At 44.6% G+C, this 15,990-nt stretch overlaps 1 protein-coding gene and 1 pseudogene across 4 annotated transcripts in view; both read left to right on the top strand.

Annotated features, from left to right (window-relative positions):
- The window catches only part of LOC141056197 (C-type lectin domain family 2 member A-like), a 166,708-nt gene that overhangs the window by 50,261 nt on the left and 100,457 nt on the right, over positions 1–15,990 (top strand). For 3 of the 4 annotated variants that reach the window (XM_073552905.1, XM_073552903.1, XM_073552906.1), the window contains 2 exons: positions 4,252–7,884; positions 13,965–14,836. The exons of the other annotated variant lie outside the window; for it this stretch is intronic. Coding sequence is in view for 2 of the 3 variants with exons in the window: in XM_073552903.1 (XP_073409004.1) it covers positions 4,252–4,366 (115 nt within the window). In the remaining variant the exon portion in view is untranslated. Of the gene's footprint in view, positions 1–4,251; positions 7,885–13,964; positions 14,837–15,990 lie in introns of those variants that run through there. 4 annotated transcript variants of the gene reach the window in all.
- On the top strand, positions 4,602–14,836 carry LOC141056076 (large ribosomal subunit protein eL8 pseudogene; annotated as a pseudogene).

The raw sequence follows: 15,990 nt of genomic DNA on the forward strand, positions 1-15,990 counted from the left end.
AGAGCTGCCTGCAATAATTATTTTAAGCCCATTCTGGCTAATTCAATTTAAATCACATTTATTTGATTCACATTGAATTTTCCCCTTGAAATTATCCCAAGTCGAATGTTGGAAGTTTCATTGAACTCTACTTACTCTATTGCAGCAAATAAGAGAAACATTATATTAAAAAAAAGTTATAATGTAATATTTCCCAATATACATTCTCTACTGACTGCTCATAATTTATAAGATATCTGCTTCAAGTAATTCATTGTGAACATTCGCCTATTATTTCTGAGGATAAAAATATTTCTGTTTATCAGCACATAGGAGCCGCACTAAATAGAAGACACAGCACTGATACTAAGGGCTCGCTCACATCGGTGTATAAAAAAATTGCTCCAATGTTCATCAAGAAAAGTTGGATGAGTGTCAGGCGTATGTAATTTTATATGTCATGCAAGTGCTTTTTGAGTGTGCATTTTCTTTTGTTTTCTCACCTAGCATCTATATAACATGCATATGCAGATAGCATGCAAAGCTTGTTTAACATCATCTTTTGCATACTATAAGGCTGTGTGCACACGTGCGGATTTTTAGCATTTTTGCCGCATTTTTTCGCCGCGAAAACGCTAAAACTCCACAGCCCATTGAAGTCAATGGCATTCCGCAATGCTGCGCTAATGCTACGTATTTTTCCGTGGCCGAATCGCATCGTGGAAAAATACACAGCATGCTCTTTCTTTTTGCGGAATCGCGGCGATTCCGCACATATAGGAATGCGTTGTTCCGCTTACTTTCTGCATGTGGCTATGCCCACCATGCGCAAAGTAAGCGGAAAATGTGCGGATGGTACCCACGGTCTGGAGGAGGAGACTGTCCTCCAGGCCCTGGGTACCATATCCCTGTTAAAAAAAGGTTTAAAATAAAAAATTGTGATATTCTCACCTTCCGGCGTCCCCGCTTGTCAGCCACGCTCCTGGCATCATCCGGTTCCAGTGATGCCTTGCGACAAAGACATGTGATGACGTAGCGGTCTCGCCAGACCGCTACGTCATCTGGGGTCATTGTCGCAAGGCATCATTGGGAACGAGAGTCACCGGGAGCATCACGAGGATCGGGAAGGCTGCGGGGGAAGCCGGAAGGTGAGAATATCACGATTTTTTTTATTATTATTATTTTTAACATTATATCTTTTACTATTGATGCCGCATAGGCAGCCTCAATAGTAAAATGTTGGTCACACTCGTCAAACACTATGTTTGACGAGTGTGACCAACCTGTCAATCAGTTTTCTAAGCGATGCTACAGATCGCTTGGAAAATTCTAGTATTCTGCAAGCTAATTAGGCTTGCAAACGCTATTTTTTCAAGGGAATTCCTCATGCGGATTTCCCGCGGATTTCCCGCAGCAGGGAGTTGCAGAATTGCCGTGGAAATTTCCGTGGCAATTCTGCAACATGTACACATAGCCTCATGCTCTATGTAACTTAAAGCTAGATACAAAACTAATAAAGCAATCTTACAGTATATAAATATATAGATAGATGAGTGAAAGGTATTAGATATATAATATTTATTGTTGAGCTTTATACTCTTGCATAACCAAAAACAAAAATAAATAAATGAAAAAAAACTACATTTGGTTTTATGAAACCAGCAAAGGTAAAGCAAACAGCTGTGAGTTAATATTATCAGGCTGGGAAGGTTCATTGCTATTGGGCCCTTCCCAGCCTAAAAATAGCACTGCACAGCTGCCCCAGATGTGGAACATGACATTAGATGCTCGAATTCTGCCTTTTGCCCTTGGCAATCGGGGTAATGGAGTTTAGTGTTGATATTAGCTGTGAATTATCAAAAATCACAGCTCCCATCAAGCCATGAAATTAGTAACAGAAAGTCACTTATCTGACACCACTATTACTAAGCCAATATTAAAAAAAAAAAAAATGCTTTATTTGCATATTAAAAAAATAAAACCTATTCAGGTCCGGCATAGTCCAGGGAATCCAACATTGTCCACAAATGGAAACCTGAAAAACCTAAAAAGAGAGAAATGAACGTCCTGCTCTTCTCAAGACGTTCCTAAATTCTGTCGTATAAAGCCTTTGGAGCCTCGCTACAAGGCTCCATACGCTGTAGCAGCAGCCACTCCCGGCTCACGCTGTGCTCCACGAGACCCGGTGGCTCTGAAGAATAGTAATATCAGTAATGATAATGCTCAGAGCAGCCGGGTCTCAGCGTAACCATCTATCTATACTGAGGGTTCTGACTGTAAACGTCCTGTACTTGGCTAATGTAATTTCTTAGCTCCTTTGAGATGTGTGCATAAAAATCAGATGGAATACGGATGGATCATCTGTACATCGTCTGATTTTCACGGACTGCATGCCATCCGCTTTTTTTTCTTGCACTCATTGACTTGCATTGCTGAATTTTGTACGATATACAGTACGCAGCCATAGGCAAAATGCTGTGATTATTTTCTTCAGCCCAATAACAGCTGAGGAAACACCCGCAGAGCAGCACTGACTCATTGAATAACATTGGTGCGAATGCAATCTGATTTTTTTTCACCTTTCACCCTTCTGATTTATACGCAAGCGTGTGTGAGCCCTAAGAGCTCATTCAGATGAGCATAGAATTGATCCGTATGATGTCTGAGCGCCACAGTCCCCACAAGTGAAGCGCTCTGACCCATTATATCCAGTGTGCAGTGCACATGGCCAATTTTACATGCAGACCAATGGTTTAATAATACTAATGCATGTGTTGTAAATCCTGTGCTGTCACACATGCACAATGTGGACGATCACATGAAACTGCACATGAACCCAGTGGCAAGTGTAATTCACATCTGTAATTTGTGGATGAAACTCCACCATTTTTTTTTAAACTGATTCAATATGTAGAAAAAAAATCACAGATCCGCTCTGCCCCATAGTATAACTTTTAAGGCTGTGTGCTCATGATCAGGAAATAGCAGCGGTTTGGATGCAGCCGGATTTTCACTGCGCTCTAATAACTAATGTGGGTGACAGCCAGGGCTGTAGTCATGGCCCGCAAAGGTGTCTGCTTTAGTGTGCCCTGGCCACACGCACCACATACACAAAGTCCCACAGACTCACTTGCCTGTTTCTCAGGGTCCTCACTGAGACCCAGAGACTCTTCTTTCAATTTAGAACTTAAAGAGACAATGTTCAGTTCCAACTTTAAACAAAGAGATTTACATTTTTCCATACACAGCACGTCCAGATCAGTTACAGCATTGACATGGGATTCAACACAATTCACATCCTTCACTTTCCCTGTGCTCCTCCTCACATCTCCAGGTGTTATTTCCGGTCGTACTGTCTCGCTCAGGATCACAGCATCCCCCCTGTCTGGCTTGACTATTTTTAGGAGTTCCCCTGTCCGTTTTGCCCCAGACAAAAGGGCATCTGCCCATGTAGTAAGCTGTCACATCCTGGAGTGACCTGTGTTTCTATTCTGCTGTGACTTCTGCTGCAGGTTTTCCTATAGCTTCCAGCCACTATAGGCCCTGGACGACTGGGCTATTCCTCTTTAATGTTATGGAGTCCAGCTGACCTGTACTGGCTCCGTGGCCATTCTCTCCACTATCCCACAACTTCCCCGGATTACCCGCAGCTGGCCTGTCCTACAGTAACTATTTACGGTGCTCTAACTACTGAGCTAAAATGTGCCCCCTCTAGTGGACCTAACAGGCAACTGCGCTTTCCCTAGAATACAATATATAGTACATGTATTATCAGCATTATAAGGCAACAATATATATGCTGATAAATAATATATACACATTTCGGACTGGGACGTATTTGAGGAACAGCGGAGTCCCTGTGACCCCCTACATGTGCTCAGTGAAACACGCAGATTTACTGCATCTAATGAATGACTATGGCTGAAATTACATAGCGTGTCCGCTGTAGATAATTGACATGCTGCACAGGTGAGCTGCATTCAAAACGTGGGCATGCCCCCTTACAAGCCATGTATCTGTGTGATCTTCAAGAGTCTACAACAGATTATTTTGTTAGATTAAATGACGGCAAGCGGAGATCTTGAAAGAATGTAGAATTGATACAGAAAGTATATTGTAAAATTGTATGTGTTTTTCTGAAAATGTGATACCTATGTGCTAATAGTAAAATAGTTAACAACGAGAAATAACTTATCAAACACAATGCAAAGTTGGTGATGTGGTTATGTGATAAAACCACGCTGATCTGATATTTCTCTCCTGTTTTTCCAGGTTCAAGATCAGAAGAACGTCACAGGAAAACAATGAACGTGTTTATCTCAATTCTGAAAATGTTAGGAGTGACAGAGGATATTTTAATTTCAAATGGATATGTAACAAGAAATAATGGAGTAGTCCTGTCAAAATATTCTGATAGCCTCCAAATATACAATGGGACAAGGCAGGGTTGCCCACTGTCCCCACTGCTTTTTGTAATGGCAATGGAGCATCTCTCACAAGCTGTCCAGCAATGCTCTGAGGTGGAAGGCATACAGATTCAAGGCATCCACTATAAAACAGCGGCTTTCGCTGATGACCTATTGCTGGTATTATCTAAACTGCTGACAGGAATACCTGCTATAATGGGAATTCTGGACAGCTGTGGCAGACTCTCCAACTTTAAAATGAATGAGACTAAATCAGAGGTGTTGGGCCTGGGCTTGCCCAAAAGTACCGTGGACAAACTCAAACTTAATTTTCCCTTTGCCGCCTGGCAAGCTAGAAGTTTAATGTATTTGGGCATCAAATTAAGTGCATCTGACAGAGATCTCTTTGATCTCAATCTCAAACCCCTATTAGATTCAATGAACGCTTGCATCCGTTCATGGAAAAATACGATTTTATCCTGGATAGGAAGGAAAAATATCTTAACAAGCCTAATTCTACCAAAATGTATTTCCATTTTTCCTATTCAAATTCCCATATCACTTCTGGCAAAAGTACATTCTCTGTTTTTCAAATATATATGGCAGAAGCGCAAACTTCGTATAAATACTAAAACTCTCACCTTACCGAAAGATATGGGTGGGATGGGGGCGCCGGACATAGTAAAATACTACCAGGCTGCTCACCTAGCCAGAACAGTTGATTGGATCAGGGGCTCAGTGGATAAACAATGGCTTAGAATAGAAGAATCAATGTCTCCATCGCCTTTACGATCTATCTTACTAGGTCACACTAATGACCCAATACCAATGCCATCTGGCTGCAGAAATATTCATACGATGGCTACAAATAAAATTTGGAAAAAGTCATGTAATGCTCAGGCTCCCCCTCTCTCACCATTGACTAAAGTCACTGATTTATTAGAAACCCCATCCCATCAAGCTGCAATAATCCCGATTGAGGAGCTCTTCGAGGATGGAACTCTCCTCCCCCTACAAAAAATGCATAAATACCAGGGCTATTCTCCTATGTCAACGAAAACACTCGATTGACCTTGATAGATCTTTAACACCCTATGAAATCTTATGTGCCAAAACAAAAGCGCCCACTAAAGATCTCTCAACAATCTATCACTCTTTACTTAAGATTGATGTACCTCTAAAACGGGCATATCTATGGGTACCGTTACACTTTGCGATGCACCAGCGATCCCGAATACGATATGGATCGCTGGTGCATCGTTAAGTGGTCGCTAGTGAGTTGCCACACAGGCAGATCTCACCAGCGACATAGCAGGGGTCGGGGGTTGCTACTTACCTGTCAGACGTGGCGATCCTTACGTCCTCCCGCCCGCGTCCACGCGTCACTCGTCGGCGCCACAGGAAGCTCAGCATGAAGCGCCCAACGAGAAATGATCCAGGACGTTCTCGCGCGACCAGCGATAATCAGCGGGGGAGCCGGTCGGAGGTAAGCCTCAGACATAGCGATATCGCTAGCAATATCACTGCTACGTCACAAAATCGGTGACTTTACAGCGATATTGCTAGCGATATCGCTATGTGTAGCGGGGGCTTAACTCAATGGGAAAAAGACATGGGTACCTCTTTTTCTGAAACACAAATTAAGCCTTCCTATAGGAACTCCCACGGTCCCTCACATTGTGTACTAATTCAGGAGAATTCATATAAAATTATCACTAGGGGGTATATTACTCCCAATCAGATTCATAGATGCACCATGCCACAGCGACAACTTATTGGAGGTGTGGAGAGAATGACGGCAGCTATATCCACATCTGGTGGTCCTGTCAGATCCTTCAGCCTTTTTGGGAGGAGGTACTGCAATTATAAAAGTGCTGGGCAAACATGCCATCTTGAAACCAGAAAATATTCTACTAAACCTTCCACTATGGCAGAACAATAAAGATGCTACTAAACTAGCACAATATATCCTAGCAGCTGAGAAATCCTTGATCCCAATTAATTGGAACTCCTCAGCCCCACCCACTACACAGCAACTCTACTCTAAAATTGAACAAATTTTCCACGTAGAAGAATTAGCAGCAAGAGTAAACCACAGCTCTGTCAATTTTAATAACATTTGGAAACGCTGGACCCACTTTAGGACCTAATCGTCCTTCTATTTCGCAATTACGACATAACTCTTTACTAAATGCATATCCCAAGGTGCTGCTCCTGCTCCTCCCCCCCTCCTCAACTTCTCCCCCCTTCCACTTCTTTCTCCCAGTTTCTCTTTGGCCTATCTATCTCTATAACTCACTTGTTTGAAGTGTTTGAGTTTTGTATACAAAAATTGCTTCTGTAAATTTCGCCGGATGTACTTATTGATGCTCTTATTAATGTTGTATGCAATCCCTGAAGCTAGGAGACTGGGTCTTGGTGAAAAAGTTTGTAAGGAGAACACTCAATCCCAGATTTGATGGTCCTTTCCAAGTGCTGCTGACAGCACCAACCTCTGTTAAATTTGAATCCAAGCATCGCGTTGTTAGAAAGCTCCCATACTAGAAGATACACCCAAGCCAGAATGATGCTGTGGATGCCCTACCTGCCCGAATGAATGACCTACCTGATGAAGAATACACACCACTGAATACACATACTATTGACTAAGAGACTATGATTACAATGCCATGAACCCCCATTAGGGACAGATCTCCTGACCGCCCATTTGCGAAAGTCTGTACGGAGGGGGGTGTATGCACTAGGCATGCGTCAGCCCACTGGCAGCATAAAAGAGTTCCAGCGCTTTGGGACAGGAGGTTAGGATTAGGGCAAGTGATATCTAAGGGGGGATTGTGATGGAAATATATATGTATTTCATGTAGATCTCACTTGCATGTATACTCCTATATACTCATATATATACTCACAGCTGATATATACTATAATCAATTGCTTAGAATTACCCCATAAAACCAGACAAGTGCAAACCAGACAGCTCCTTGGTACTTTCCAAGATAAGAAAAGAGGAACAACACCAGATGTGCTAAAGTGATGAGTAGATGTCTCAACTTTGTCCTGGTTTCAAGAAAAGCTAGTTGCATTTTAGTTGCTTAAGTAGCTTAATCAGCATCTTGCCATGCATTAATCATGATATATTCCATATATTTAGATAGCCAATAACAGTGAAGCTTGACAATATGGTAATTAACTAGCCACCCCTTTCTATACGTAATTATAAAACCATGTTTGTACAGTAAACCATCAGAGTATTGATGGAATGTTATGCTGTCACCTTGAGTGTACAGTGTCATTCTTTGAGCACTCAAAATACACCGTTTAATTGGGAACAGCCGCCGCACACACAGAGATAGATTTATCCTAACCAAATTTCCATAACATCTGGTGCCCAACGTGGGGCAGTGGACGAAATGCACGGGGACCCTGCTGACCGGAGAGACGGGGGTGTCGGCCACGGCCTTGACTCACGGGACGAAGACTGCGCAGCTCCATAAGTAAGGTATGAAAATCTTGTCATCTTACCTGAATGTCTGCTGTGCCCAGTCCGGGTCTATACCTTTTGCCTGAGAAAGTGCTAGCTGCAGTGTAGTGTAGAATTTTTTGAGGAACCAAAACTGAGCTGTATCTGTGATTGTGCTGTGAGCTACCTGTTTTTAGAGACGTTACTTTAGTGAGTATAGATACACCAACAGAGAAAAAGGGGAATTGTGTGTATATGTCTGACTGCGTCTGAGCACAGACAGAAGTGTCAGAAGTTTTTAATCAACCGTTTTTGAATTTTTTGATCAACCTTTTTTTGAAGTTTTTGGAATAGACACAGTTGGTGAACAGGAAGGTTAAGTATGTGAAGAATTTTAGATGGTTGATTTAAGCATGTGAATTTACAGGCAAGGCAGCCTTCAGGCTGCGGAATGGCACAATGTATTGAAAGGAAAAAGGAAAGTCAGTTGAAGCTAAGTTGCTAACTGTGTGGTATAGAGTATCAGTAGACTTGCATCATTTAGGAGGTTCAGAAAGTTATGTGAACAGACCAGGAAGTGATTTGTATGTGTATAAGATGGGAAAAGGTTTTAAGTTATCAGCGCCTCCCCCATATGGGAACGGGAGATATTGGACATGTGCAGTCTGCCCCTGACAGAGTCCATGGTATAGGAAATTTTGCACAGTGTGTAGCACTGCCTGCTTCTCACTACAAGGAGAAGGCACCATTGTTCCAACCATGCCCTCTCAAGCTGCACAGGGGAGGAATTCCCTCCTCCTTTTCTTCGCTCCTTTCTCCTCCTTCACACCTCTCTCCTCCTCTGTCACTCCTTCCTCCTCTGTCACACCTCTCTCCTCCTCTGTCACTCCTTCCTCCTCTTTCACACCTCTCTCCTCCTTTTTCTCTGCTACTCCTCTCTCCTCCTTCACATCTATCCTCCTCCATCACTCCTTTCTCCTCTTTCTTCACACCCATTTCACACCTCTCTCCTCCTGCTTCTCTGTCACTCCCTTCTCATTCTTTTTCACACCTCCTTTCTCCTCCTCCTTTTCTTCCTTACCAACTGGGCCAATGCCCAATCCAAACAATATGGTGTCCCTGTATCCAGTGCCTGTGGCATAGGGCACCTTCTCTGTCCCAAGCACCGTACAACCAGTGCCAGTTATGGTATCGGGAGAAGAAAGTGAAAATCTCCCTGCACATAGTGCTGCAGGTAGCCCCCACATACAGCAGAGCACAGCGCGGGGTACAAGGAGGGGAGATGCAGCAGCTGCGGCAGCTGAAAATGAGGAACCTTAGTACCAGACAGAGCTGACAACATTTACACCATCATGGAACTTTAAGGGTGTGTGCACATGTTACAGAATCTGCTGCGGAATTTTCCACGTGGATTTGTCTAAGTCCGCAGGTCGCAGGTAAATCTACGGTTTATCTGCGGATTTTCTGCAGATTAGCCTGCGGTTTTCCCCTGCGGTTTGACACCTGTCATGGAGCAGGTGCCAAACTGCTGCAGAATCTGCACAAAGAAGTGACATGCGCGGATTTATAAGGGTACTGTACAACTCAGCAGAAACTGCTACGGTCTGCAGGGCGAATTCCACTGCGGATCCGCAGCAGAATCCGCAACGTGTGCACACACCCTAATCCTAATCCAATGCAGCCTCAGGGTGGGGGGACATCCTCACACAAAGAGGCAACCTCTAAGTCCAAATATCACAGCTTCTCTGATGAAGATGAAGAGGGAATATCATACATGCGGCCCAGTGCTAGGGAAAGAAACCCACAGGCACCAAGAAGGCAGGAGCAGATAGTGGCATCACCCTTATACTATGTGCCCTTCACCCCTAGTCAGGTGACCAGTATTCTGAATAATCTTCCAGACCCAGAGATGCATTCTATGCCATTTTACCGAAGAATGCAGCAGAACCAGTGAACATATGCTGCAACCTGGATTGATCTCTTGGCCATAAAGGAAATAAAAGCAGGTGATACATTCTGGCCAATCATGAAGGAACACTTCAAGCTTCCAGCAGAATAAGATATGCACACCAGGGAGTCAGGATCAAATCTAAAAGAGCAGCTCAGACAGTGGGCCAAAGGCAGACAGGCCGGACAAGCTCTAAGCCTACGTGACATGAGCCAAGACGACAGAGTATGTGGAGAAGCTTCATGGAAGAATAATGCAAGTTTTCCAAGATTCAAGTTTCACTATTCATGATCAGATACACAGACAAATGTTGGCACAGGCCTTTGTGCATGGATTGAGAGAACCAATCAGGAAACTACTTATAGTAGCCAGGCCTGAGTACAGGTCAATAGCAATGGACACCTGCTCACAGTGGCCAAAGGGATTGAATCCCAACCAGGAGTGCGGAAGACAGCCCCCCTTATGGTGGCCACTAATGTGGAAGAGCAACCAGCCTGCAGAGACAGGAGAAATGTCAAGTGTTACAACTGTGGCAAATTTGGCCATTTCCGGAACCAGTGCAGAGCACCCCCGCAACCCAGGATATTGCTTAGAGGAGCAGGCCAAGTAAGAAACACAGAAAGCAGTGAAGAACCCCGTCCATAGGACAGGGACAAGCCAGGTCCGCAAGGCACCACGTTCCTAACATGCAAAACCCCATCGGTGGGACCAATACCCCAAATTACCCTGAAATGTGATGGGGTTGTCAGATTTTTTCCTTGTGGACACAGGTGCAGCCAAATATGTGATGAGACATGTGGAATTTCCTGACCCCACCTGCTTGTCAGAAACCTCTGTGTGGGGATTGATGGTCAAGTCAGACATTCCCAGCTTACAAAGCCTCTGAGCGTGTGGACACAGCCAGGACACTCCATCCTGTCCCAGTTTGTGGTGTCAAGGACCCGCCAACTCAATTTGCTAGGAGCAGGCCTACTGCAGAAGCTGAAGGCGACCATAGTGTTCCAGGAAGATGGGACCATGACACTTTCTCCACCCTTGACCCAAGACGAATCAATCATGCTGGCAGCCCTACAGGAGCAAGCCTACCCAAGGAGGTGCTGGGACATATTACCAGAAAGCCTATGGTCCAAGGGACCCCAGGATGGGGGGAGACTTCAAGTTGCACCAGTGTGGGTGTCACTCAAGTCTGGAACCCTGTATCTTTGTAAGGCCCAGTATCCTCTGTCCATCACCCAGCTGTCTCTGACCAACTGAAGGTCTAAGTAAACCCGCTGTTCGAGAAACGGCCTAAGAACTTTGGCATTGGCCAGTGTATTCAACCCAAGAGGGCCCTTACCCGCTTCGTGAAATGGCCATGCTACATGCGGCTCCAGCGCCAGAGGTCCATCTTGTACAAGCATCTGAAGGTGCCGCCTGCAGTCAACCAGTTCACCCAGGCCCTGGACTGGCAGACAGCCACTCAGCTCTTAAAACTGGCGTACAAATACTGAGACTGGAGAGCTGGAGAAAAAGAAATGGCTTCTGGCCCGTGCTGAGCAGAAAGCAGCTGGTAAAGGAGACGTCCCAACAAAGAGACTCCCTGTGATCAGAGCAGGTGTTAACCGCCTTGGTGGAGAACAAGAAAGCCCAGCTGGTCGTCATCTGTCATGATGTGGATCCCAGTAAATGGCTTGTTTTCCTGCCAGCTCTGTGCCAGAAGATGGGAGTCCCCCACTGCATAGTAAAGAGCAAGGCCAGACTGGGCCGCCTCGTCCATAGGAATTATTATGCAATCCCTGCTTTTCCCGGTCAAGAAGAAGACTGTAAAAGGAGAACCAGCCAAGTTAAGAATAGTGCATGACTTGAGGGCCGTGAACAAGGCTACGGTATTTGAAACCCCAATTGTGCCAGATCCACACACTCTGCTCTCAAATGTGCCAGCCACAGCAGCAGTGTTCACAGTGGTCGATTTGGCCAATGCTTTCTTCAGTGTTCCCCTTCACCTGGACAACCAGTACCTGTTTGCCTTCACGCACCAGGAGGTGCAGTACACATGGACAGTGATGCCCCAGGAGGCCCAGAACAGCCCTTCACAGTTCACCAGAGCAATGTCCTCCACCCTCGTCAACTGGATTGCAGAACAGCTGACATTAATACCTGCACAGCCCCTTCCTTGTCTCTTCTACTCTACTTGGTGCAGCAGCAATTCAAGGTCTCGAAAAACAAAGTCCAGTGGTGTCAAAAGCGAGTTCCGTTCCTGGGACACTGCATTGCCCGCCAGACAAAACACCTAACAGATGACCAGAAGACCACTGTGGAGAAGATGGATCCCCCAACCACTCCAAAGGAGCTGCAGGCCTTCCTTAGCCTAGTTTCATATTGCAGAACTTGGATCCCTGATGCCTTGGTCTTAAGGCAGCCTTCAACTTATTCAGGAAACGGAAAGACTCCATAGTCTCAGTGCCAGCACTAGGCCTCCCTGACTACGAGAAGCCATTCCGTTTTTACCTAATGGAAAAAGGTCATGCTACTGGTGTCCTGACACAGATCCACGGAGGAAAACAGAGACCTCTAGGCTACTTCCCAGGCCGCCTGGATCCAGTTGCAAGGGGGGCACCCTCCTGCATGAGGGCAGTGTTTGCAGCACACGCCCTCCTGGACAAGACTGCTGACATCATGCAACAGGAAGCAGCAGGATTAACCTGAGTTGGATGAGCCACTGACCAACCCAGGGTTGATTCTCTACGTAGATGGCTCCAGATTTGCAGATGATGAAGGAAGATTTCACACGGGATGTGCAGTGACCAGCAATCAAGAAATCCTATGGTCCAGAAGACTGTCGCCTAGCTTGTCAGCCCAAGAAGCGGAACTGATAACACTGATGAAGGCCTGCCAGATGGCAAAACTGCAAACATATATACTGATTCCAGGTACTTGCATGGAATAGCACACAACTTTGGACCCATCTGGGCTGTGAGGGACTTCATCACAGCAAGCGGGACAACTGTGAAGCATCATAGAGCTATCAGGGACCTGTTGGATGCACTCCAGCTTCCAAAAGTGGTGACAGTGTTAAAGGTCAACGCACATGGAAAACTGAACACAGTTGAGGCACTGGGCAATAACATGGCGGACATGGCAGCCAAAGGAAGACAATATAGAGAGGTGGGAGAGGTCGTAGAGCCGGATGGCTACTACATAATGACTCAGGACAAGAAACCTGACAAAATGACATCCTGGGATCTGTTCAAGAAGTTGCAGGACCAGGCTCCGAAGGAGAAGAAGGAAAGCTGGATGCAGAAGGGAGTAACACAAGAAGAAGGAAGGGTATACGAAATGGACTCCAAACCCTGTCCACCTCGAAGCATTGGACTACAAACCCTGTCTATCTCAAAACATGTACCCAATGGTGGTTCAATGGGCACACGGGCCCATGCACAGATCAAAGACACAGATGAATGATCTCATCGGTGCTTACTGGTTCGCTCCAGGGATTTCCACCCTAACAGCCACATTTACCAGCAGCTGTTTGACCTGCATCAAATGCAACCTTTGACGAGTGGAAAAAGTTCCCCCACATCTGGCCAGACCACTGTACCCCTTCCAGAGGAGCCAGATAGACCAAATCCAGATGCTGCCAAGTGAAGAATTTGAGTATGCCCTAGTGGTCGTGTTCTCCGGATGGCCAGAAGCTTTCCCAGTGAGGAACCACGCAGTGAAGACTACTGCAGAGAAGCTACTCGCAGAGAAGCTACTCTCAGAAATAGTGTGCAGATACGGGGTTCCAGAAGTGATAGAGAGTGATCAGGACCCGCATTCACAACAAACTTGACGCGAGAGATCTGGTCAGCAGTAGGAACAGATTTAGGCATACACACTCCCTACCACCCCCAAAGTAGCAGGGGAGATGGAAAGACTAAATGGGACACTTAGGCAGCTTTCAACATCCTGTTCTTAAGAGACAAACTATGGCATTAGACACTCCAAATCGCACTGTTTAGTGTAAGGCACACACACTCCCAGAGGCCCAGAAAAGCTGTCACCAATGAAATTTTGTTTGGGTCTAGTCCTAGGTTAGGGGTATTCTTCCCTCAGCAGTTGACTATGCAATATGATACATTGTCTGCTTATGCAATTGAACTCACCAAGAAACTTGCTAATGTCCATTGTCGAGTTTTTTCTTCATTGCCAGATCCAGATTCGGTACCTTGTATGTACTCCTTGAAGCCAGGAGACTGGGTGTTGGTGAAAACGTTTGTAAGGAGAACGCTCAATCCCAGATTTGATGGTCCTTTCCAAGTGCTGCTGACAACATCAACTTCTGTGAAACTTGAATCCACGCATCGCAATGCAAGAAAGCTCCAATACCAGAAGATACACCCAAGCCAGAATGATGCTATGAATGCCCTACCTGACCAAATAAAGGACCTACCTGATGAAGACTAAACACCACTGAATACACACACTATTGACTAAGAGACTATGATTGCAATGCCATGAACCCCCAATAGGGACAGATCTCCTGACCGCCCATTTGCGAAAATGTGTACGGAGGTGGGTGTATGCACTAGGCATGCATCAGCCACCTGGCAGCATAAAAGAGTTCCAGCGCTTTGTGACAGAAGGTTAGGATTAGGGCAAGTGATATCTAAGGGGGCATTGTGATGGAAATATATATGTATTTCATGTAGATCTCACTCGCATGTGAACTCCTATATACTCATATATACATACTATAATTAATTGCTTAGAATGACCACATAAAAACAGACAGCTCCTTGGTACTTTCCAAGATAAGAAAAGAGGAACAACACCAGATGTGCTAAAGTGATGAGTAGATGTCTCAACTTTGTCCTGGTTTCAAGAAAAGCTAGCTACACTTTAATTGCTTAAGTAGCTTAATCAGCATCTTGCCATGCATTAATCATGATATATTCCATATATTTAGATAGCCAATAACCTTGAAGCTTGACAATATGGTAATTAACTAACCACCCCTTTCTATACATAAAACCATGTATGTACAATAAACCATCAGAATATTGATGGAATATTATGATGTCACCATGAGTGTACAGTGTCATTCTTTGAGCGCTCAAAATACTCCATTTAATTGGGAACGGCCGCAGCACACACAGGGATAGATTTATCCTAACCAAATTTCCATTCTCAAGCACTGTTTGTTACATTTAAATCTTTTCAATAAAAAGAACATTGAAAGAATGAAAATATTCTGATAACCTCTATTTTTCATTAGCAATAGCAAAGACAGAAAAAAGTTCCAGCACCAGGCGTCTCTTCATTAAAATCTTCAATATTTTATCTTCATGTCAAGAATAAAAAATCATGCGGGAACGCAGCCCCTAATGACTGACGCGTTTCGAACAAAGCTCATAGGCATATGAACAATACATAAAAAAGCATCTGGTGTGGTGGGGGAGATACATTGATGATGTCATAATTATATGGCATGGCTCCATAGATGTGTCCCCCCACATTCCCCTGTCTGATTTCATCAAATATTTGAATGGATGTCAAGCAAACATTAGATTTACCTTTGAAGTCCATGGTGAAGAGGCTCCCTATCTGGATGTTGTCCTGACAGGTAATGCTGAGTTGGGCATTATTCACACCACCCTATTTAGGAAACCAATAAGTGGTAATTCCATTTTACATGCAGAAAGCTGTCATCCCCCGCATGTGATACGGAATTTGCCCATAGGGGAGTTGGTAAGGGCTAAAAGACTGTGTTCCACAGATCAGGCATTAACCAGAGAAAATCAAAGGATTGAAAGGAGGTTAAAAAAAACGGGTTTCAAAAAATGGATGCTGCAAAGGGCAGATATTTTGATAAAAGAGAGAACTAGAGAGTCCTTACTTGGTGACAAAAACCATGTAGACAGGGTTAATGCACAGAATATACCTACATTTTCAACCACCTATGGTGTGGACTATAATAATATTGTTGCACTGATGCATACGTTTTTGCCCATTCTCTACCAGGATGCGGTTGTGGCCAAAATCTTGAAAAAAGGCAATCATTGTGTTCCCAGATATGCCAGAACACTAGGAAATATTTTATTCCCAAGTCTTTTGTCAGTACGGAAAGGAGACTTACATGGTTGATTCAAAAAGGGTGTTACAAGGGGGAGGTTAAAAAAGTGCACCCTGTGTGGGCATAAGGAAAGTACAAATGAATTTTGTAATAATATGAGCAA

The sequence above is a fragment of the Dendrobates tinctorius genome, unplaced genomic scaffold (genome assembly GCF_039654945.1).
Source record: "Dendrobates tinctorius isolate UK_male_01 unplaced genomic scaffold, ASM3965494v1 ptg000196l, whole genome shotgun sequence".
Classification (NCBI taxonomy): Eukaryota; Metazoa; Chordata; class Amphibia; order Anura; family Dendrobatidae; genus Dendrobates; species Dendrobates tinctorius.